Source organism: Nycticebus coucang, chromosome 14 (assembly GCF_027406575.1).
Source record: "Nycticebus coucang isolate mNycCou1 chromosome 14, mNycCou1.pri, whole genome shotgun sequence".
NCBI classification, from domain to species: Eukaryota; Metazoa; Chordata; class Mammalia; order Primates; family Lorisidae; genus Nycticebus; species Nycticebus coucang.
The window spans coordinates 19,022,826-19,046,124 of record NC_069793.1 but is presented as its reverse complement, the minus strand read 5'-3'; the positions used below and the strand labels follow the sequence as shown (position 1 = coordinate 19,046,124).

The window sequence follows — 23,299 nt, the reverse complement described above, 5'->3', positions numbered from 1 at the left end:
TGTAATGCTGCAGTGCAAACAAGTGGAAGATGTCCGTGGACCCGTCTGTGCCTAGAAGCTGGTGAGGAAGCTGGCCTTGTAACTGCCCCAGGGGAACAAGATGGGGAAGGGGGCAGGTGGCCTGGGAGGGGACTTCCTGGTAGACATTGAGGAACACAACACCCCACTTCCCATCCAGTATTGAACCACCACACCTGGCTCACCTCCATCACAGCCAAATGGGCAGTTTTCTATCTCCATTTTTATTGAAATACAAAAAGTGCAAACAGTGAAATACATGATTCATGCCAAGAAGTCAGGAAGTGTAAATGTGAACACTTGATTCACACACAGTACAAGTGCCCTCCCAGGTATAGACCAGTAGGGCAGGGGACAGGAGAAAGACCCAAGAGATCCAAATGGCTCCCCAGTGAGTGGGACTGTAAGTGACATTTGATACACAGGACAGAAAGCAGAGCGCCCTAGGCTAGAGACACATAGACTGACTGAGAATCAGCAGCAGCTCCAGGCCCCAGGAGTCCAGATATGCTGCAGGTAGCCTGGGGGACACCCAGTGAGGTCAGGCCAGGCCCCGCCCGGCCTGCAGATGGGGCTAGTCTGGTCAGTGAGGATTCCTGCCCAGCCAAGGTTATGGGGGCAGTGTTGCTGCAGGTACTGCCCTGCTACCAGGGCACAGGCTGCAGAAAAGGGGGTCCCCACAGTTCATGAGAAAGAAGTGTAATTCTATGAGACACAGCTGGAATGAGGGTTAATAACCATCACTGGGGTTATCTAGGTTTTCTGAAAAACAACATACTCCCTTGGGGAGATTGGCAAGACCCACCTATCAGGGACTGATCTATTAGCAAAATCTCTGCCCCTCCTACGGGCACTATGAGCCTCCAACCTTAGCCCCTTTAAGAGTCCTCCAGCTGGAGAAAGGAGCTACCACAGAGGCATTGAGTCATTTGTGGCCAGAGTGAGGGCCAGAGTGACCCCACAATGGACAGTTCTAGAGCCTGTAGCAGGAATGAAGGGGTGGGCATTGCTGGTCACTGATCAAGGAGGATCAGTGAGGAACACAACACCCCACTTCCCAGACATGGGTTTGGCAGGGATGCATAAATTTCTTTTTTTTATTTATCTTTTTTTTTTTTGCAGAGACAGAGTCTCACTTTATGGCCCTCGGTAGAGTGCCGTGGCCTCACACAGCTCACAGCAACCTCCAACTCCTGGGCTTAAGCGATTCTCCTGCCTCAGCCTCCCAAGTAGCTGGGACCACAGGCGCCCGCCACAACGCCCGGCTATTTTTTGGCTGCAGTTTGGCCGGGGCCGGCTCAAACCCACCACCCTCGGTATATGGGGCCGGCATCCCACCGACCGAGCCACAGGCGCCGCCCAGGGATGCATAAATTTCAATGGATGCTGGGACTCAGCCCTGCCTTCCAAGCTGCCAGTCCTGGCAGAACCAGGAGATCAGGACACCCTGGGGGCAGTACCACTTGGAAAGGGCTGACCCAGGATACGTGAACAAGGAGTTAAGAGGAGGTAGCAGGCTCCATTCCTCAGCTGTGAAAGACCCAAGGCTGAGCTGCTGGGGGCAGGACACAGGCAGGGTGCCTGTGTCCAAGCCTCCACATGGAGGGACTTTTAAAAAGCAGGACAATACACCCAGACAGGGAGGCACCTCAGAGTGGTGTGGCCACACCAAGGAGATTAGCTGTTCTTTCCCCAGCAGTTGGGAAGGGGAGAACCAGGCCCTGCTACCAGCCCGGCCAGCAGTGATTTTGTCATCCACAGTTGCCAGGGAAACAGAGATAGGAAAAAGTAGGAAAAGGGGCTGCTGGGGCTCTGTCCTTCTCTACCCAGAAGAGCCAGGCTCAGTTCTGGAGAGCCCAGCAGGATCCAGGGGTCCAGAGAGGCAGTGAGAAGTATAAGGCAAAGAAAAATGTCTTATGGTAACAGCAAGGCCTCCGGGGCTGGTGAGGCAGGTGGACGGGGGGTTGGAGCTGCCTGGTTTGTGGCTCCAGCTTCCATCTCCAGAAGGCATCATGGCCCCTTCCTGGGCAGGAGCCCCGTGTGCCTATGAGGCTGATGCCAGAAGGAAAAAGAGTCCAAACTTGGGGCTACCAGAGAAAGGGGCCAGCAGGGTGGGGGCTGGGCTCAGAGCCCCTTGGACTCGGGGCTAGGAAACAACTCCCCTTTATGGTCCAGGAGGAACTTGGTGAAGGTGTTGATGGGATTAATGGCCTTGAGGGTGATGGCAGCATCTTTGGCCCACAGCAGGTTAGGGCCGAAGACAACAGCCAGGTTAGTGTTGGTCATCTTGTTCTGGTCAGAGTGGGAAGAAATCTGTGAAGGGAATCAGAAGGTTGCAGCAGGAATCCATAAAACCTGCCTCCTACTCCCACCAACCACCACTGGAGCAGGAGAGGTGGCAGCCCCTCCCTTCACCCCCTAGGTGAGCTGTAGAAGCTGAGGCTGAGGTCTCACCTGCACCAGGAAGGCAGTCAGGAAACGAAGCACTTGGTAGTTCTCCTCAGGGAGTGTCTGGAGGACCTGCAGTGTCACCTCCACCCTCTGGCTCTCATCAATGTCTAGGAGGAAAGGGGCCGAGGTTAGAGGTGCCTGGGCTAGGCTTGTTCAGGGAAGCTCCCAACAGACTTTCTTTGGACACACTTAGGCCCACAAGCCACCAGGGCAGGTGGACAGATGGCCAAGCACATCTGCCCCAAGTCCAGGTCTCGTGGAAGACCTGCACAGCTGGCGGGGGAGAGGAGGGACACTCACTGAGGAAGCCCACAACGTGGGGGTAGAGGTCAAAGGTTAGCAGAGGCTCCGGAAGCTCCCGAAGGAAGGTCTTAAGGATGACTGCTGGCAGGTGTAACTCATTGTATTGGTCGAAGTCCACAGGCAGCCCTGGGTGGGGAGCAGCATGGAGAAGGGCTTATGCCTGTAGCATAGCTCTGCCCTCAGATCTGCATGAACCTCTTCTCCCAGCACTGTCTTTATGCTTGCCTCCCTTCTTCCTCTGGACAAGGAGATAAGGCCATCTGGAGGCCCTGGGTCCCAGGCATCTGGGAGCAGTGGGCCCCCAGCACACACTGCGTTACTCCTCACCTCTGCATGAGCCTGAATCCAGAGCCTAGGAGCCTAATCAATGAGGCAGCAGGCCTGGGACACCCAGGCAGAAGTAGACCTATCCAGTGACACCAAGTGCCACCCAAACCGCTGATAGGCAGGGAATTTGGGGCCCTTCCTTACAGGGCACAAAAGGCAGAGTCAACCCCCCCCCCCCACCAAAGAGGAGCCCTGCTGGCTATGGGCCTTGCCACAGACCCCGACCACTCACCCATGTTGTACTTCTGCTGCACTTCCCGCACAAGCTGCGTGTTGGCCGACCTCCGGAAAATCCCCTCAGTGGTGAGAGCTGGGAAATGGTGAGGCCTGGTAAGTCTCAAGGTTCTCAGTACAGGGTTCAGTGTCAGGGGTGCTGATGCACACAAGACCTCTCTCAGTCTTGCCCAGCAGCTTCCTGAGGGGACTGGGAGACCCAGCTGAGGAGGAGGGGGCCAGGCACCATGGCCATGGGCTCTGGGCTCTGGGCTCTGAGCCCTGGCACTCACCGTGGGCCTGTAAGTAGGCAATGGTCTCCCTGAGCACAATCGGAATGGGCTCCTGCTCTGGGTTCTTCTCCTGGAGGCTGTGGGAATAAGTGCAGTGAGCTGGCTCTGCAGCCCTTCCTGGCTCCCAGCCAGGCCTGGCAGGCCCCCTTCTGCATACTCACTGCTGCAAGGAGACCCCAAACTGCTGGTTGGGCAGTGGTGGCCGTGGCGGCATTGGCTTGGGGGCTGTTGCAGGGCTCTTCTGTGTGGATTTGAGGAAGTCATCATATCTGCAGGAGTGAAGGAAGAAGGATCAGGCCGGGTGGCGCTTGTGGGTCAGTGGGTAGGGCGTTGGCCCCATGTACAGAGGGTGGTGGGTTCGAACCTGGCCGAACCTGGCCCCAGCCAGCTAAAACAGCAGTGACAACTGCAACAACAACAACAACAACAAAAAAGCCAGGCATTATGGCAGGCACCTGTAGTGCCAGCTACTTGGGAGGCTGAGGCAAGAGAATCACTTAAGCCCAGGAGTTGGAGGTTGCTGTGAGCTGTGATGCCACGGCACTCTACCAAGGGTGACAAAAAAAAAAAGTGAGACTCTGTCTCAAAAAAAAAACAAAAAACAAAAAAAAAAACAGAAGGATCAGGCCCTCTGCCTGGTTAGAGTCTCCACAACAAACTTTATCAGGCATTTACTGTGCTGTTTTGCAAAACAGGATTTTTTCATGTAATCCTCATAACAGCCCCACTTTACACATGAGAAAACAGACTCTGAAGACATCCAGTCACACAGCCTTTACAGGAGCAGGGGGGGTTTGCACTTGCTCCTTCCAACCCCTGGACAGTTTCTACATTATGACGTTTGCTTCCACCAGGTTCCTGGCTTCTCTCCTGAGCAGGCTTGTCCTGCCCTGCAAACACAGCATGCACCCCACCCCGCCTCACTTGAGCACTTGGCGAGGGATCCCCAGTTGCTCCAGCTTCACATGCTCATTCAACTCACTCAGGTAATTGACATAGAAGATCTTCCGCCCAAACTTGAAGCTGCCAACAGAGGAAAGGGCCTGGGTGGGGGTGTGCCCGTGGTGGCAGGCCCTACTCTCCCTCAACAGCCCTTCCAGTCCAGACAGAGGCCTAGCCCCAAACCAGGAGTGCTTGGTATCTACTGTAGAGTTCTAAGGGAAACATGGGTTCCACCTGCCCCACCCACAGCCGCTCACCTGATGAGGGGCTTAAAGAGGATGAGCAGGGTTTTGATGAACATGGTAGGGTGCACAATGTACAGGGCTTTGATGTTCTTCTTGTACCTGCAGAGGCAGAGTGGGGAACTCGGGAGCAGGGGTGGAGGGATAGGACACAAAGCTAGGGTCTCAAAGTGCATTTTCTGATTCAACATGCACAGTAGCATGTGTGCTCAGAGCTGCTGCTGGCCCATTTTACAGATTAGGAAACAGGCTCGGAGAGGTTAAATAACATGAAAGTTCACAGCGCAGATAAGTGGAGAAGCTGGGATTTAAGCCCAAGCTATTCTGATTTCAGAGTCTTTTTGTTTACCCAGACGTGGATGCCTGCCTCCCCATGACATGGATTGAGTTCCTGCCAAGTGGACGGCAGCTCAGAACTCAGCAGAGCAACTAGCTCCGGAGCCACCTGCCCAGGCCCTGGAGCCCATGCCTATGCCCCAACCCACTTGCGGTCAAACTCGCGGTAGGCATCCCGGAGCCAGCCAAGTGAGGGCTTGTTGTCGCTGGTCAGGCCGTGGTGCAGGTAGAGCAGAGTGTAGTCGCTCTCCACATACTGGTCCAGGGTGTGCTTCAGGTACCTTCCAGAGAAAAGCCCTGCTCAGGCCTGCCCTGTGCACAAGTGTGGTCCCCATTAAGACAGAAACTGGTGCCCTGAGATCTCTAGCTATGTCATCCCCATTCCTCACAAACCCTCCCCTGCAAGGTCTGTTCTGATTATTCTGGGTGCATAATCAGTCACTATGTCCCTGTGAGGGGGCACAGGGCTAAAGTCAGGAGACTAAGACTCTAATCCAGGATCTCTCACATACCTGGAATAAAAATGAGAATGATGGCTCAGCGCTTGTAGCACAAGGTTACAGAGCCAGCCACATACACCGAGGCTGGTGGGTCCAAACCACAATGACAAATGCAACAACAACAACAACAAAATAGCCTGGCTTTGTGGCGGGCACCTATAGTCTCAGCTACTTGGGAGGCTGAGGCAAAAGGATTGCTTGAGCCCAAGACCTTGAGGTTGCTGTGAGCTAAGATGCCATGGCACTCTACCAAGGGTGAGTGGTAGAGTGACCAAGTGAGATTCTGTCTCAAAAACAAACAAAAAAATGAGAATGACATTGCCCTCATGGGATTGCCCTGAGTCAGTCAGTAATGATGATAATAGTCGCTGTTTATCAATATTCAGCTTTTAGTGTCTGCTAAGCACGTCACATACATTATCTCATTCTTTCTCATAACAGAGGCTAATGTTATTCCCAATCTCATAAATCAGGTAAATGACCAGAGAGGTCAATGCTTATCCAAGGTCACACAGCTTGTGGTGGAGCCTGGAAATGAAGTATCTGACTCCAAAACTTCAAAGCCTGTATTCTTGACCAGGGGACAGCACTGCATTTTGTTTTTGTCTTTTCTTTTTTTTTTTTTTTAGAATTAAAAAGTGGGAGCTCAGGGGTCCATTGCTTGTTTGTGGGATTCCAGCAATGGGACGGAGTGTTTACTCCACTCTGCTTTTATTGAAGTCTATTTGCTCAGAGGGTAAGATGAGGGAGGGAACAAAGATGCCAACACTTTCTGAGTGAGCATATCAGCTCCTATTGTTATTATTGTTAACCTTAAGGGTAGCCTTGAGAAATCTGAAATCTGAGCCTTGTATTGGGAGAGCCCCCTGCTTGACATCACACACACATATTTCTAGGGAGGTGTTAAACTCTGCTAGTTCCCTATGGACTAAAATGCCACCTGCGTTAATCTCTAAGGAATTGGTAAGAGGGAGAAATTTTCCTCCCATCACCACCACAGAGGCTCTTGCTCTGCAATTAGGGATATAAGCTCTTCTGCCCATATCTCAGGGCTTGAGCTACTCCCTTGATCCCTGCCCCAGGCAGAGCAAATCTCTACAATGAGTATCTGCTTTGCCTGTTTACTAGACAGGAGACAACCCAGTATCTTTCCAGGTCTTGTCATAGCCTCTTCTATGACCATTTTTCCTCGGAGTGCTCATAGAACCAGCAGGGGTGTTTGTAAGCTGTATCCCCAATAGGCTAGAATTTCAGAAAAGGCAGGAAGCTTGCTAGTAATGGCTAGCTTAAATGTAAACCAAAAGCGCTTTATTTAATTGTATTTGTGGGTTTATTTATTTTTTTTAAAGACGGAATCTCACTTTGTCACCTCAGAGTACCATGACATCATAGCTCATAGCAACCTTAAACTCTTGGGCTCAAGCGATCCTCTTATCTTAGCCTCTTGAGTAGCTGGGACTATAGAAGCCCACAAAGCCCAGCTAGTTTTTCTATTTTTAGCAGAGATGGAGTCTTGCTCTGGCTCAGGCTGGTCTCGAACTCCTGAGCTCAAGCGATCCACTCGCCTTGGCCTCCCAGAGTGCTAGGATTACAGGCATGAGCCACCGCATCCAGTTGGAAGTGAAGTGTCTGACTCCAAAGCCTACATTTGTGACCATGGGACAGCTCTGCCTTTTACAGGTGAACGCAGACACAGGTTGTAAAACACTGGGCCTGTGAGAGGTGATCGAGGTGGCCAGAAGGTTAGCTGCTCCAGTCACTTAGCTATTAGTGGACCAAAGAGCCTCATTTCCTCAGGTTCCCTGTGTTCATAATATGATACCTACCATCTTGACACACACACACTTGATGCTGAGCACAGTGAGAAGAATGGATGGAATGAACAAGAATTTGGGCAGGGGGAGTCCAGTATGAAGCCCTCTTTCTGGCTAGCCAACCAGCTCCCAGGCTGTAGCAGGGACAACACTTTAGGCCAGGAGGCTGGGCAGGCAGAATTCTAAGGATTTCCAAGGTGAGGCAAGGAAGAAGCCTAAGGAACTGCCCAGATATTATGTACAACTTGACCTAACCCAGAGAGAGTAACCTGGATGCTGGTCCATGCACCAGGCTGGGTCCACACAGGCAGGCATGTGAGTGATATGGTTAATGCTGGATTCTGATTGTGATTCCGATTGTTATTACCTACACAATAACTTATAACCCTTCTACGCATTGAGCAGTTTACAAAGTGCTATCATATAAATGTAGTTGCACTTTGCAACTATAAAAATAGCAAAGATGGGTGGTGCCTGTGGCTCAGTGAGTAGGGCGCAGGCCCCATATACTGATGGTGGTGGGTTCAGACCCAGCACCGGCTAAACTGTAACAAAATATAGCAGGGCATTGTGGCAGGCCCTGTAGTCCCAGCTACTCGGGAGGCTGAGGCAAGAGAATCGCCTAAGCCCAAGAGCTAGAGGTTGCTGTGAGCTGTGACGCCACGGCACTCTACTGAGGGTGACAAAGTGAGACTCTGTCTCTAAAAAAAAAAATCAAAGATTATAGTGAAAATAGACACCTTCATCCACTGATAGAGGTTATAGCCTTTTGGAGGACAATAAAGTGATGTTTCACAGAAGCTATGACATGTTCATACTCTTGACCCTATAAAAATGTATCCAGGAATTTATCCTAAGAAAATAACCAGAGAGGAACAGAAAAATTTTGGTAGAGAGACGTTCATTGCAGCCTATTTTATGATGAAAAAAAAGAAAAAAAATGGAACAGCAAGCTAACTAGGCAATAGCAGGGAATCAGTTAAATAAATCACAGGACATCCCTAAATAGAATATCTCACAGGATGTTTCTGTAGACAGAACTAATCTGTGAAGTCAGATGTCAGAACAGTGGTAACCACCCTTTGTGGGGTGTGGGTGACACAGATACGTTCAGTTTTTGCAAATTCATCTTTATGTATATCTCAGATTTGTTCACATTTTTGTATGCATATCAGATAATAAAATGTTTTTATAAAGCATGTCTTTGAAGAACATTTAATGACCAGAAGATAACAGTGTTATGTAACATACAAAACTGACTAGAGAGTTCCACATATGTTATAGAAAAAAATAGAAAGTAGCTACACCAAAATATCAATAGTCATTTTCTCTCTGGGTTTTAGGTTTGTCAGGACATTTTTTATAGTTGTCTATATTTTTTTCTTTATAGCCACCTGTATTTTTTTAAATTCTTGAAACTGTAATAGTACTTTACAACATATACAATAGCATTTCACATATACTATCTTACCTAATGCCGTGAGGTAAACACAGTTCTCATTTGCATAGGGCTCGTAAATGACTCGCCCCAAAGCGTGCAGCTAGAAATAGGCAAAGCTCAAGTTTACATTCTGATTTCCAAGCTTCAGGCACTTTCTATTTTAACCCTCCAGATGCACATGGACAGCTGGGAAAAGCCAAGTCTGAGGTGATTTGACTGAAAACAGGGGCCAGATTGCTCTGTGATGGAAGCATCTTTGTGCTCTCAGTGGGGACAGTGACCAGCCCAGGTAGGAATAAAGGACACACAGCAGGGGGTGGCAGAGGGCTTCCTGAACCTGAGGACGGCTCCGGAGTGGGTGAAGCTTCACTCAGCAAGCTGCCTCCAAGAGCTGGGTGCTTTCCCACCCCATCCTCTGACTTCCTCCCACTTAGATTATTATCTGGCCAGGGCACTGTCACCTAGCACATCAGACACTGAAAAACTGGAGGAGAGGGCTTGTGACTCAATCACCCTCAGGCTGGGCCCATGAGACCTGGACAAGGCTCTGCCTGCCTTGTCTGAGGAGTGGTGGGACGAGGGTTCAGGAGGCCAAGGAGAAAGACTACAACAATGCAGGCAGGACTCAGCCTCTGGCTGGGCTACCTCGTAGTAGCTGAGACTCCAAGCCCAGGCCCCTCCCTCTGCGGCCTTCTGGGGGCCTGTCCCTGACCCCTCACCACCTACCATACACACATGACCTCAAAGGATCTCAAAGAACTGCCAGGGACAGTGCCAGAATTTTAAATTTCAGGGGAGTTGCTTAAAACTGGTCAGGAAAGGAGTATAAGACAGTTACTCTACATGCTCTGAGGGACAGCAGGAGGAGACGAGTCACTGCTCTGCCTGGTGATAAGCCTAGCACTGGCTCAATTATGACCAGTTACCAGAATGGAGTTGTAAAACTTCTGCATTCAACCAGCCTTTGTACTTGAATCAGGAGACACAAATGACCAGCTGGAGCTATTATGTGAACTTGGCTAACAGAACCTACATAGGACCAGAAATCACTGACAATTTGTCAAGAAATAAGGTAACACTAATTATTCATACAAATGATAAACAACTACAACCATATCTGAAATGCCATGTAATTATAATAATTAGTCCTCACATTTGGAAGGTTTTATACCTTTCAAAGGATTTTCATGTGCAGTAAAGTATCTCCTCGAAAAAAGGAAGGCTGTACTATTGTCTCCTTTGAAAGGTGAAGAAAATGAGGCCTAAAGATGCTGGCCAATGTCACAGTTTCCATATCAAGAAAGTCAGTCTGAGGCGAGTGGATTGTCTGAGCTCAGAGGTTCGAGACCAGTATGAGCAGCAGTGAGCTAGAGTAAGACCCCGTCTCCACTAACATCAAAAACAGCCAGACGTTGTGGTGGGCGCCTGTAATCCCAGCTACTGGGGAGGCAACGGGACATAGCATGGCCAGAGGAAGAAGAAAATGAACCAAAAAAAAGAGTACTTCAAACGAAGAAGAACGAACAAGCAAGCTGAAATTAAAAAAAAGTCAGTCTGACACCTAGTCCAGTGCTGTCCCCTCAATATAAAACAGCTCCCTTCTGAGAAGAGGGAAGGCACCCGCCAAGCAGAGATGAACAGTAAGAAAAACGGCAGTAGGCTTGGCACCTGTAGCTCAAGCAGCTAAGGCGCCAGCCACATACACCAGAGCTGGCGGGTTCGAATCCAGCCTGGGCCTGCCAAACAACAATGATAACTACAACCAAAAAATAGCCAGGCATTGTGGCGGGCGCCTGTAGTCCCAGCTACTTGGGAGGCCGAAGCAAGAGAATCGCTTAAGCCCAGGAGTTGGAGGATGCTGTGAGCTGTGATGCCATGGCACTCTATCCAGGGTAACAGCTTGAGGCTTTGTCTCAAAAAAAAAAAAAAAAAAAGAAAAAAAAAAGACGGCAGTAGCTATTCTGGGGACAAAGGTCCTATCACACTTCCCCATGGGTACTCACCCCAGGAGCTTACTGTGGTCCAGCTGGTGGCTGGGGGGCATTCGACAGGCACTAAACACAATGATCTTCCGCCCATACTTGTCATCTCCTAGGTGGGGAGAAAGATGGAGAACAGTGAGTGAGGAACATGAGAGGTGACAGGCCTGGAGACCTGCGCTGGTGAGTACAGGGGGCAGAGTGTCTATGTGGATGTTCCTCCAGGCAGCCTCCTACACTCAAGGACATGCCATTGACAAAAGAAAGACAGGTATCTTTCAGGGCTATGGAGCTAGGGTACAAAAGGTAACATCACCTTTTAAAAGTTGCGTCCAGTGGAAACAACCTAAATGTCCACCAATGGATGAATAGATAAAGAATACATGAAACAGCCACGCAGTGGAATAGTTTGGGCATAAAAGGAACTAAGTACTGATACTGATTGTATCATGGTGCAACATGGACAATCCTCCAAAACATTATGTTTAGTGAAAGGGACCAGACACAAAAGGCCACCTACTGCATGATCCATTTATGAGACATCTAGAACAGGTAAGTCCATGGAGACAGAAAGCAAATTAGTGGTCTCCAGGTGGTGAAGGAGAGGATGGGGACCGACACTTAGTGGCCATAAGGTTTTGTATGGGTATGGATGGTGAAAGTGGAATTAGACACAGTTGATAGTTGTACAACCCTGTCAATATACTAAATGCCACTGAATTGTACACTTTATTTTATTTTATTTTGAGACAGAGTTTCAAGCTGTCACCCTGAGTAGAGTGCTGTGGCGTCACAGCTCAGAGCAACCTCTAACTCTTTTTTTTTTTTTTTTTTCCAGCAACCTCCAGGCCTGTGTAAGCGATTCTCTTGCCTCAGCCTCTTAAGTAGCTGGGACTACAGGCACCCGCCACAACGCCCAGCTATTTTTTTTTGTTCTTTCAGTTGTCATTGTTTTAGCTGGCCCAGCCTGGATTCGAACCCCCCAGCCTTGGTGTATGTGGCCAGTGCCCTACCCACTGAGCTGCCTGAATTGTACACTTTAAAATGACTAATTTTGGCCTGACAAGGTGGCTCACACCTATAATCCTAGTACTCTGGAAGGCCAAGGCAAGTGGATTCCTTGAGCTCAGGAGTTCAAGACCAGCCTGAGCAAGAGTGAGACACCATCTCTACTGAAAAAAAAAAAAAAAAGGAAAAAACTGAAGCAACAGGATTGCTTGAGCCCAAGAGTTTGAGGTTGCTGTGAGTTATGACACCACAGCACTCTACCTAGAGGGACAAAGTGAGACTGTCTCAAAAATTTAATAAGTAAATAAAATAACTCATTTTGTGTTATGTAAGTTTTACCTCACTTAAAAAAAAAATCAAAACCTCAAGCTCACTGAAGCATTTATCTTAGTAATCAGCCTAAAAGTCTATACTTATGTGTAAGCAGACCCTCTAAGCAGTGTGTATTTGGAAAACCTCCTGAAGCTACCTTCTTAGCAAGTTGGAGGCTCTTATGGAAACCAGTCTGATTACTTCATACTCATGTCTCATTTCTTTTTTCTTTTTCTTTTTTTTTTTTTTTTTTTTTTTTGTAGAGACAGAGTCTCACTTTATGGCCCTCGGTAAAGTGCCGTGGCCTCACACAGCTCACAGCAACCTCCAACTCCTGGGCTTAAGCGATTCTCTTGCCTCAGCCTCCCGAGCAGTCTTTTTTCTTTTTCATTTTCTTTTTTTTTTGTAGTATTTGGCCGGGGCTGGGATTGAACCCGCCACCTCCGGCATATGGGACCGGCGCCCTACTCCTTGAGCCACAGGCACCACCCATTTCTTTTTTCTTTTTGAGACAGAGTCTCACTTTGTTGCCCTCAGTAGAGTGCAGTGGCATCACAGCTCACAGCAACTTCCAGCTCTTAGGCTTAGGTGATTGTCTTGCCTCAGCCTCCTGAGTAGCTGGGATTACAGGTGTCCACCACAACACCCAGATCTATATATATTTTTTGTTATTGTTGTTGCAGTTTGGCCTAGGCCAGGTTTGAACCTGCCACCCTTGTATATGGGGCCAGCACATCAGCAGCACCGGGTATATGGGGCCAGCGCCCTACTCACTGAGGCACAGGTGCCACCCTCATGTCTCATTTCTGACCACTGACAATACTTCCTAATTTTATTGACCACACTTGGCTCTAACTGACTTCTGGACATTTCTAAAAATTGTGCCCTTTCTTATTAAGGATATTCTGAAGAACACAGAGTTCAGAAGAGTTTGTCATGCTGTGGAAAATGCTCATTTGGGTGTAATCACTCAGGGATGTTTGTCCACAAAGGTCACAATTTGTTGGCCTGACCATCTGGGTCTGTCATGAAGCTGGGAAGGTCCTGAGAGATGTGCTATTGCTCCTAAAGTGAGCTGCTCTTCCAGGGACCCCTGCTGTGGATGAGGGACAACCAACTGAAGCTCGAGGGGGATAAGGACTGGTCCCTTCTCCCCCATGTCCTAGGGACCTTCCTTTTACTCTGCCCTCATACCTCTTTTTTTTCTTTTTTAATTTTTTTAGAGACAAGAGTCTCACTTTGTCACCCCTAGTAGAGTGCCATGGTGTCACAGCTCACAGCAACCTCAAACTGTTGGGTTTAAGTGATTCTCTTGCCTCAGCCTCCCAAGTAGCTGGGACTACAGGCATCTGCCACTAGTTATTTTTTGTTGCAGTTTGGCTGGGGCCAGGTTTGAACCTGCCACCCTCGGTATATGAGGCTGGCACCCTACTCACTGAGCCCCAGGCACCGCCCCTCATACCTCTTTTAGAGACACCAAACTATACTTGCCTAAATGCCACCTCAGAGCCACATAAAAACACCACTTATATGATCCATGAATCCAATGACATCTGCCCTTCCTTTACCTCTGAGGACTAAGGACGGCCTCAGCCCTCACTAAACATCTCCCTATACTTAATAAGCCATGACCCTGATGATCCTTCTTAGCCAGTGACAGAACCCAGGAGTCAGTGCTGAAGCAAAGCTCAACAGAAGGACTGAGGGAAGCTTCTGGAATGTGCCTAGGACAACCCCAGTCCCTGCACAGCCTGGTGTTTGAGCCTGATTTAGTACCTTGCTCTCAGCAGTCAGATGATCATGTCCAGCCCCTAAGTTAGTCCTTTAACCCTCCCATCTCTAGTGTAAGCACTGTCTGGCTCTGCTGGCGTTGAAAGTCCCAGCTGAGGCCCTCCAAGATTTTCCTAAGTCAGGTTCTAAGGCCCAGACAACTAAGTCCAGAGAGGGACTATGTTCCTTTCTAACCTGCTCCAACTTCTAGCCCTAAAGGATTATAAACACTTATCTGTCCCCAACTTCACTCCTGAACCCCCCTCCAGATATCCTCCATGGGCCCCAGTCCCATTGATGCTCCTTGAAATGGCTCACAGGACTGTCCAGGTCTGTCCAGGTCACACAGGGCATACCTCCAAAACAGAAGGGCTAATCACCATGCCCAAACCAGGCTGGTTCTTATCTCTGCTATTTCTTATACCAGACAGATCTTTCTTTTCTCAGGAGCCTGTATCTTCTCCTCCTGCCCCAAGACAGGTGTCTGCCTTTTTTTTTTTTTTCTTTGAGACAGAGTCTCACTTTGTTGCCCTTGGTAGAGTGCCAGGGCATCACAGCTCACAGCAACCTACAACTCTTGGGATTAGGCAATCCTCTTGCCTCAGCCTCCCTAGTAGCTGGGACTATAGCCCAGCTATTTTTTGTTACAGTTTGGCTGGGTTCGAACCTGCCACCCCTCGCTGAGCCGCAGGTGCTGCCCAGGTATCTGCCTTTTTTCATAGCTCCCAGCATTATACTGTTCCCATGCATTATGACCCTGACTCTTCTGTGTAACTGATTGTGTACTAGTCTCCTCTTCCATCTTTAAATCTCTAGTGCTGGCCCAATGCCCAGCATGTGGCAGGTGTTCAGTGAGCGTGTGTACTAAGTCACAGGTCACCGCTCAACTATGGGATGCACAGTTCTCTTTCTGAGTGTGTTCTTGATGATGCTCAGGCTACGAGTTAGACTGCTTTAGACAGCGAGTTTCCCAAAGGCTGGGACAGAATTTCTTTAGATTTACAAGCAGAGAATCCTCTCCCAGGCTGTCTGAAGAGGAAGTGCAGCCCCATCCAATGGCAGGTCTGTCCTGAAGGATCAGGTACCACTTCCTCTTTCATACTCTAGCCTAGATCCTGATGTGCTGAGGTCCTCCAGGCCAGTTGGAGATGGCTCTGGGGATAGGTGTCTGCTCTGAATTGCTTCCCATAGGCTCTGAAGTGGAAGGAAATGTAGACTGGCAGGGGCCAGGGGCAAAGGGTTAGAAGGGCAAGCCCAGCCTCAGGTGCAATCAAGTGAAGGGCAGAGGTTATCTGTCTACTCCCATCTAAACAGAGGACATGCCCAGGGTGTAGGGAGAAATGCTCAGAGAAGTGTGGGGGCTTCCAAAAGATTCTTTCTTTCTGTCCCTTTTTCCCTGCCCCTAGCAGTAAGGCAGTCCTCATTAGCTGGCAGATTTGAGGACTTCCCAGTGCAGAAAGTCTGTGAGCTCATGACTCTGGAATTAGAGAGCTAGCAACTGGTTAAGGAAGGAGTTATAGACCCACCTGTCAGGTGGCCATGGCACCTTGTAAATGGGAAGCTTTGTGTTCTCAGCCAGGACACCTCCAAAACTCTCCCAATGTGCCTGCCTCTTCTGCAACTCCATGGTTACAAGCAGAGAATCCTCTCCCAGGAGGATTATATAAATATTAATATATAATTTATATAATTATACAAAAATATTACAAGCACATGCCCATTTTCTTTAGAGAAAAAGATCTACATGTACCCTGACGATACCTCTCATAGTCTCAAGGAGGACAGTGACTGCTTTTAAGAACCATTTCACTAGTCTACAAGCTTCTTAAATGTAGGAATGTGAGTTTTTTCCTCACTGAATCCCCAATATTGACTACAGAGTTCTATGAACACAAGTTGAGTGAAGCCTGGATAGAGATTGGAGGGAGGCCAGTGAGGGGTCAGACAGATGGCAAAACTCCCAGCCAGGCAAGAAATGAGAAGATGGGTCACCCCGGGGTCTGCCTCTGCCCTCCCACTTCCTAGAGAGCAGGGTCCTATCGCCAAAGTCCTTAGGCAGCCCAGTGGTCTCCAGCAGGCTGGCTGCTATACCCAGAGCACAAAGGAGGCCCAGAACTCCTCTCCTGATCTCAGAAGACAGCAGACTTCTGCTCTGGAGATTTAAGGGAGAGAAGGAGTTGGTAGCTCTAGTGGCTCCAGAACACTGGAGGAGAAGGCACCATGAGAGGGAGGTGCAACATTCATGCAAAGCACCAGAAAAAGAGAGTCGCCTGAGAATAACTCCTCTGCCTTCCCCAGACATCAGCCAGAAGCTCTCCTAGTGAGGCCTTGGTGTTAACCAGCCCTGGGACAGCTCCTCCAGCCGTCATTCTGGGCACCACACCAGCTGCTATGCCCCACCCACAACCAGCAGAGCAGGCCAGGCACCTGGGGGTGGGGGGTTGGGGCTGATAGAGCCAGCTGTGTGCTGGAGACAGCTCACACATTTGTTAAATTGTTCAGTTGTCAGGGATTTTGCAAGCCAATTTGACATGTTGGTAGCTTGAAATCTGCTGCTATAGAAATTACAAATGCTGGCTTGGTGCTTATAGCACAGTGGTTATGCCACATGCACCAAGGCTGGGGGGTTCAAACTCGACCCAGGCCTGCTAAATAACAATGACAACTGCAACAAAACAAAAAAATAGCCAGGCATTGTGGCAGGTGCCTGTAGTCCCAGCTTCTTGGGAGGCTGAGGCAAGAGAATCACTTAAGCCCAAGAGTTTGAAGTTGCTGTGAGCTATGACGCCACGACACTCTATTGAGGGCGACATAATGAGACTCTGTCTCAAAAAAAAAAAAAAAATTACAAATGCTACAATGGCCCTTTTCTACTTTCTGGACAGCCAACTGCTAACACTTACCAGCTCACCACTGGAAAGAACCCACCTGGACTGAGTCACATTCGACTATGGAGCACACCGGCCACTGCTAGCAAAGACAGGGTTGCAGAAGAGTTCAGAGTATAACCCACCCTCCCTTCCAGCAAGGGTTCTTTCTCTGGTTTCTAGCACCTGGCCTCTTGGGGACACCCCCAGGGTCTCATCAAGTAAGTGTCACTCTGGGGCTGCCGATCTAGACCCCTCTCACAGTCAGCGAGGCACATGCACGGGGGACACTACCACCCAGACGTTCCCTGGGCCAGCATCAAGGCTAGGCCACTGCACAAGGCCCCTCCCATCTACCAGCTCCTTTCCATTTGGCTCTGGGTGTGTCCCCAAACAGTCTCAGCCCTGTCCTACTTCCTATAAATCTTTCGCTATTTCCAGCTCCCAGGCATCACCAGCTCCCAGCTCCCCAGAGTGGGGCCGCAATTAAGCTAGCCCCACCTGACCTCCACCAAGAGCCCCTCCTGATCCACAGCCCAGAGAGGCCAAGCGCTAAAACCCAGGACTGACACCTACCTGGCTGGGCCCCCTCAGGTTCATCACACCCTGGGGAAACAGAAACAAGCTGCAGCTCTGCCTGCAGGGGGAAGAGGGGGCACCCGCGGCCATGGGGAAAGTCAGGCCCCTGGCTCTGCCTTGTGACTTGACCATCTACACCAGGAGGATGTCAGGTCAGAGACTCCTTCACATCAGACATCTCCTACATCCCATGCAGGTTCAGAAGTTCAGAACCTTGAGGGTGACTCTCCTGTGCCTTGGTCAGGACCAGGTCAGGTAAGAACTCTCAGCCTTGTTTCTGTAGCAGGTGAGATAGACCAGAGGCAATACCTCCAACCTGGGCCAGGGTAGGCAGCAGAAACAGGAATGGCGAGGAAATACCTTTGACCTTAGGGGCAACCCTCTCAACTGAGCTATCCCTCTCTGAGATCAGCAACCCATGGCCAGATGCCTGGAGGCACACAGCTTCTTCCAGGGCTGCCTCAGCCAGCACCATGCTGGGCTCCCCTGTCCTCCCTACTGCTGCCACTGGGCTGCAGTGGCCTCACCAGTGAGGACAAACATACATTAGGGAAAAGATAAAGAGTACTACAATTGCGATTGCTTCTTCTAGCAGGGGACCCTAACACAAGTGGGAACCAGCACACAAGCATCCCACTGCCTGCCCTGCTCCTGTCTCTTTTGAGTCCTGCCTTATGAATGGGAAGGAAGGAGCTCCCTGAGACAGAGACTTGGGGTGGGGGAGACACCCACTCGCTGCAGGGCACCACCCATGCCAGCAACTTGAAGCTCCAGGGAGTCACAGGGCCTCTCACTTCTGCCTTGGAGGTAGGTTTCCTGGTAGGGGCTGGTGCTCCCCCTCCTCCCAGTAACTGGTTGGGTGGGAAAACTGACTTCAGGGCAAAGGTAAGGGAGGGGAATAGCAGGAGAGGAAAGGAAAGGAAAGGCCACTTATTCAGGCCTACTATGTTCTAGCTCTGGACAAGGCCCCAGTTGTAATCCTCTCAGCAACCCCAGGAGGAAATGGCTTTCTGAATTCAAAGCCATTAGGCCACACTGCCTTCCACATACTGTTTGCATATGGAGACAACAGGGTCATAGATGTGGACGCAGTTGGAGGTGAACATCTTGAATGGCAATCACAGACACCATTATGTGCTTTTATAATGGTGCATGCAAGCGCCGCCTGTGGCTCAAGGAGTAGGGCACTGGCCCCATATACCAGGGTTGGTGGGTTCAAGCCCGGCCCTGACCAAAACTGCAAAAAAAAAAAAAAAAGAATGGTGCATGCACTCAGGTGCTCTAGGCCCTGACCCTGTGGTATGAAGGACTGACTTCAAGCCAGGAGCACAGGCTGTGAGGAAAAGGGCACAATGCTGGTGTGCTCACCTGCCACCTCCACAATCTGGTGCCGTGCAATGTCGTAGTAAGGGTCATCCCACTTCAGGTGTGTGACAGGTTCCGGGGAACTGCTTTTGGAGTCATCTGAGGAACGTGGCAAGGTCAATCCAAGGACTTAGTACAGTGCTTTCTCTTCCTGCTGTCTGGCCTCCCCCCAGTAAGGCTCATGCTCCCAGCCTGACCCTGGAACTGGTCTGCTGCCCTCATCCTGCCCTCCTGGGGTCCCCTTCAGCAGGGAGGGGCCTCTCCCTCCAAGGCACCTGGGAGCTGGCAATGCCCACCTGACTTGGGGAAGTCGGGCATTTCATCTGAAGGCCAGTTCTTCTCATCAATGGAGGCCAGCTTCAGCTGGTTCAGAGCTTGGCTGGTGTCATGTAAGTTCAGGTCATCTTGCAGCTCTGAGAGCGGATCCATGGCCAAACCTATCCCCTACAGCCTACCCTGCAGAACCTGAGAGAAACCTGGGAGAAGGGAAGGAGGGTGGCAGGTAGGTGACCTCTTCTTTTCACCTTCTGTGACTTCTACTGCACTCCCTTCCATCCCCACTCTTTCTTCTCCCACACTCCCTGTCCCTGTTCCTCAATACTTCCCATCCCGGCCAAGAGCTCCATGTAGCTCTGGGTTCTCCTGGTTCCACAGTTCAGGCATGATGCCAGAAACAGCAGCTGGGGCAGAGGATGGCACAGCTCGACACTTCCCTCCAGATCCTCCAGTTGGGGAGGGAAGAGCCATGCCATGTCCCGTACTGCCTACTGCCCAACTGGCTCAGTCACACAGCCCAGCTGCAAAGGGCAGAGGTTTTTGTCGCTCTCCTCAGGGGTCCTGGGGCACATAAGCGTCCCAGGCCCCAGCAGTTACACAAGTAGAAATGTTGCAAGAACCTAAGAAGCACGGGGTCTCCAAATCTCATTCGTGAAAAAGATCAGCTGTGGTCCTGGCTACTCCATCCCTTACCTCTGACCTGGGAGAGGAGGTGGCCAGAGAGCAGAGTCCCAGAAAAGAGCCCATGGCTCAGGGCCCAGCTGGGTTTGCCCTGGGGACTGGAACCAGCAGGATGGATGCTGCCTGCCATTCATGGCAGACAATGTGCAGGTCCCTCGGGGCTCCCACATCCCCCTTACTCTACGGGGAACTTCTGACACTAGTTTTAAGATGGGAAAGGGGATGCTAATGGCATCTGGACAGCACAGCAGCTATAACCAGCAGGGAGAAGAGGCAACTCCAACTCTAAAGCTGAGTTTCACCAGGTCTGGAATCTGACCAGGAGGTTGTAGCCGGCATACAGCCTGAGGGCAGGAGCCTTGTGCCCTCAGCCATCTCCCAGCACAAGCTCTGCTGTAGGGAAAGGGAGTTTCAATTCAGACGAGTCCAGAGAAGAGGATGTTCTAAGTCCTGCTGCATTCTTGGAGCCCCAAAATTGACATATATGGTCAGAGAAATAGCAAAGCAGATAAGGAGAGCAAACGGCCCCCGGGGGTAGTAGGAAGAAGAGGGGGGGAACTGCCATCCCAGATCCAGTCTCTGGGCTCTGAGGCGATGTGACAACCTCCCGCACACATCACATCACAGGCGAGGTAACCATCTCCCTGTGCCTAGCAACAACCACCCTGTCACCAGGGCAACCACACGGAAAGCTGTTTCACCCTCCCGAGCCAAAGCCAAGCAGCCAAACTGCCAAAAAACTCTTCTTCCTCTTCCTCTCCCTGCCCTCAGCCTCATCTGCTACCCTTGATTACCACCAGAATGACCCCTCTCACACCTGGCAACACATTTCTTCCAGTGACACCAAAGCCCATTTCTCTCAGTACTTTCAACCTTCAATTGCTGCAGGCATCTTCAGTCTTGAAGAATTCATCCCCTCCATCTACATGCTCTCCCCTTTCAATCAGGAGGTTGTGAAAGCTACTGCCTGATAGGGACCACCAACTGGGTAACAAGGACAGAACCCAACCCAGAGCAACCCCCTCCAGGCCTTCTGTTCCATCACTGCCCAGGCACTGAAGGCTGTATCAGCCACACCCATGGCTATCCCAGAGACATCTTTCTAAACACAGCATGTGCCTGATGCCATTAAATGGCATGGGGTGAGGTATGAGAACTGGATTATAGTCCTGAGTAAGCCCATCAAGTTGCAAAGATGCTGGGCAAGTCCTTTTCACAACAGAGCCAAAATTTCCTCCTTTGTAGGAGCAAAGGCTCCTCCCAGATACATAATTCTCCACTGTTCAGAAATACTTGTGCTAAAGTGAACAACAGGGTTAGAAGGAACAGTTGGGGGTCTGCACCTGTAGCACAGTGGTTATGGCACCAGTCACTACACTGAGGATGGTGGGTTTGAACCCAGCCCGGACCAGCTAAACAACTGCAATAAAAAAATAGCCAGGCGCCAGTAGTCCCAGCTACTTGGGAGGCTGAGGCAATAGAATCACTTAAGCCCAAGCCTTTGAGATTGCTGTGAGCTGTGATGCCACAGCACTCCACCAAGGGCAACATAGTGAGACTCTGTCTCAAGAAAACAGGAGCAGTTGGAAGATGAGGTATGTGTGAGGAGGGAGGACACAGTTAAAATGGAGCTGAAGGCTTGGCACCTGTACATGGTGGTTATGGTGCCAGCCACATACACCAAAGGTGACGGGTTTGAACCCAGCCCAGGCCAGCTAAACAACAATGACAACTGCAACAAAAAAATAGCCGGGCATTGTGGCAGGCACCTGTAGTTCCAGCTTCTTGGGAGGCTGAGGCAAGAGAATCGCTTCAGTCCAAGAGTTTGAGGTTGCTGTGAGCTGTAACACTACAGCACTCTACTAAGGGGAACATAGTAAGACTGGGTCTCAAAAATAAATAAATAAATAAATAAACATAAAATAAATAAAAAACAAATAAAATGGAGCTGAACTTGAATTCCACCTCTTTTCCAGTAACTCCTATTCTATCAGTCCTTCCAGGCCTGACCTCTCTCAACCCCTAACAAAACCTCCTTTTTCAGCATAACTAATCACAGTTGTTTCCACTTGCCAGCCAAACTGGCCTCTCTCACTACCCTCCAATCCATACTTGTTGTCTTCTCCGAGCCCAGAAGTTTAGCTCCCATTTGGTGGAAGGGTGAGGAAAGCTAGTGCAGGGAAATTCTAATATAAAGTAGTGGAAATGAGGGTAATCTGGCTGCCTATGACAGCAGCCACCCACAAACCCTGCTATACTCTGTGCAAAATACATCTTACTTTGAGATTAATCTTTCCTTCTCAGCAGGGAAACCCTTAAAAAAACTTTAGGAATCTCTTTAGCCAATGGCTTTTGAGAAGTCAAAAACTCCTATTAAATTCTGATGACATCTGTGGACTTTTTCCCTAAGAAAAATCAGCAGGTGCCTGAAATCTTGCATGCAATTTTAAGAGGTTCATAGACTCTGTGAGAATGTCTGATCTATTCAGAATAATATGTGGCATCCAGCAGATGCTAAATTATTTGTTAAATGACTAAATGAGGTAATACACTTCCTCAGTGGAGGATACCAACAAGTGTTGAGGGTCTATATAGCACCATGAACTGGGCACAAACTATCTTTTAACTTCACAACAGCACTGGTGAGACATGTACTGATAAACCTATTTTACAGTCTAAGAAAACAGAGGACCAGAAAAAATGAGGCAACTGTTGAGGGTCATACAGCCAGCAGAGGCGGGATTTTAATCCATGTCTGTGTCTGAGGTGGTCTCTAGGTGAAGAGCAATAATCCTTCAACAATGCTTTAAGTGACTGTTATTCATGCAAATCTCAAGGTTGAGAGAGGTGCCACAAAATAGCAAACTAAAGCCTCTCCCCTAATCCTCTCTTCCATAAAGAATAGAGACTGCAACTTGAAATCATATTCTCTGAGGGTGGAATCCGCCTCCTAGTTTTACAGAATTACAAAAACCGTTCCAGAATTACAAAAACGCAGATCCCACCACAATACCATTCTCAAATATAATTACGTTTGCCTAGAAATTCAAGGTTTACAAATCCCGGACTGGATGCAATTATCCCACTTCAAAGATGAAGAAATTGAGATAAAAGCATGGCCTAATAAGCGGCAAGATGGAACACTTCCCCTAAATTTCTTGTTCTTAGTGCTTTGTCAGCTCGGACCAGGGAGACTTCCCTCTCCCACGGACTTGCTCGGTGACAGCAATCTGGCCTGGCCTCTGCTCTGGGGAGAGCAGGAAGAAGATAGAGAAGGGAGTGAAGTCCTCTTACTGCAGGCGCCAAAATGGAGCAGAAACCCTGCAACAAGCTCAATTCCACCCCGGTTCCCCCTCCGCAGATCCGCTCCGGTCCTCCCCATCTGGACCCCATCCCTTCAGAATACCCAACCAGCTCTTTTCCTTCCCCCAACGCCACCCAGGGAGACCCCGCGCCCTGCAGCTCACCGCGCCTGGGCACTGCTCCCTTTGCCACGCCTGTCAAAGCTCGGCAAACATCCGGCTCCGAGGTGGAACGGGAACCGCCCCCTCCCGTACGCCTCACTACCCGACCACTTCCGCC

The 23,299-nt window shown here is 49.8% G+C and overlaps 1 protein-coding gene across 2 annotated transcripts; it reads right to left on the bottom strand.

Moving 5' to 3' along the window:
* Positions 1 to 221: 221 nt before the first annotated feature.
* On the bottom strand, positions 222 to 23,271 carry ARHGAP1 (Rho GTPase activating protein 1). Of its 2 annotated transcripts, XM_053560520.1 has the most exons (14): positions 23,185 to 23,271; positions 19,057 to 19,236; positions 18,764 to 18,859; positions 17,393 to 17,422; positions 10,884 to 10,971; positions 5,275 to 5,406; positions 4,805 to 4,891; positions 4,530 to 4,628; positions 3,767 to 3,874; positions 3,606 to 3,682; positions 3,332 to 3,409; positions 2,770 to 2,898; positions 2,473 to 2,576; positions 222 to 2,331 (listed from the first exon to the last, which is right to left on the bottom strand). In XM_053560520.1, the coding sequence occupies exons 2-14, from the start codon at positions 19,187 to 19,189 to the stop codon at positions 2,143 to 2,145; spliced, it is 1,350 nt and encodes a 449-aa protein (XP_053416495.1). In that variant the 5' UTR covers positions 19,190 to 19,236; positions 23,185 to 23,271; the 3' UTR covers positions 222 to 2,142. The 2 variants fall into 2 exon arrangements, with proteins under 2 accessions (XP_053416495.1, XP_053416496.1); XM_053560521.1 differs by lacking the exon at positions 17,393 to 17,422.
* Positions 23,272 to 23,299: the final 28 nt, after the last annotated feature.

Coding starts and splice junctions, on each gene's coding strand:
- ARHGAP1 (XM_053560520.1), bottom strand. CDS start 19,189: ATGGATCCGCTCTCAGAGCTGCAAGATGACCTGAACTTACATGACACC. Junction 4,892..5,274: donor TACCGCGAGTTTGACCGCAA/GTGGGTTGGGGC, acceptor CTGCCTCTGCAG/GTACAAGAAGAACATCAAAG. Junction 2,332..2,472: donor TGACTGCCTTCCTGGTGCAG/GTGAGACCTCAG, acceptor TTCCCTTCACAG/ATTTCTTCCCACTCTGACCA.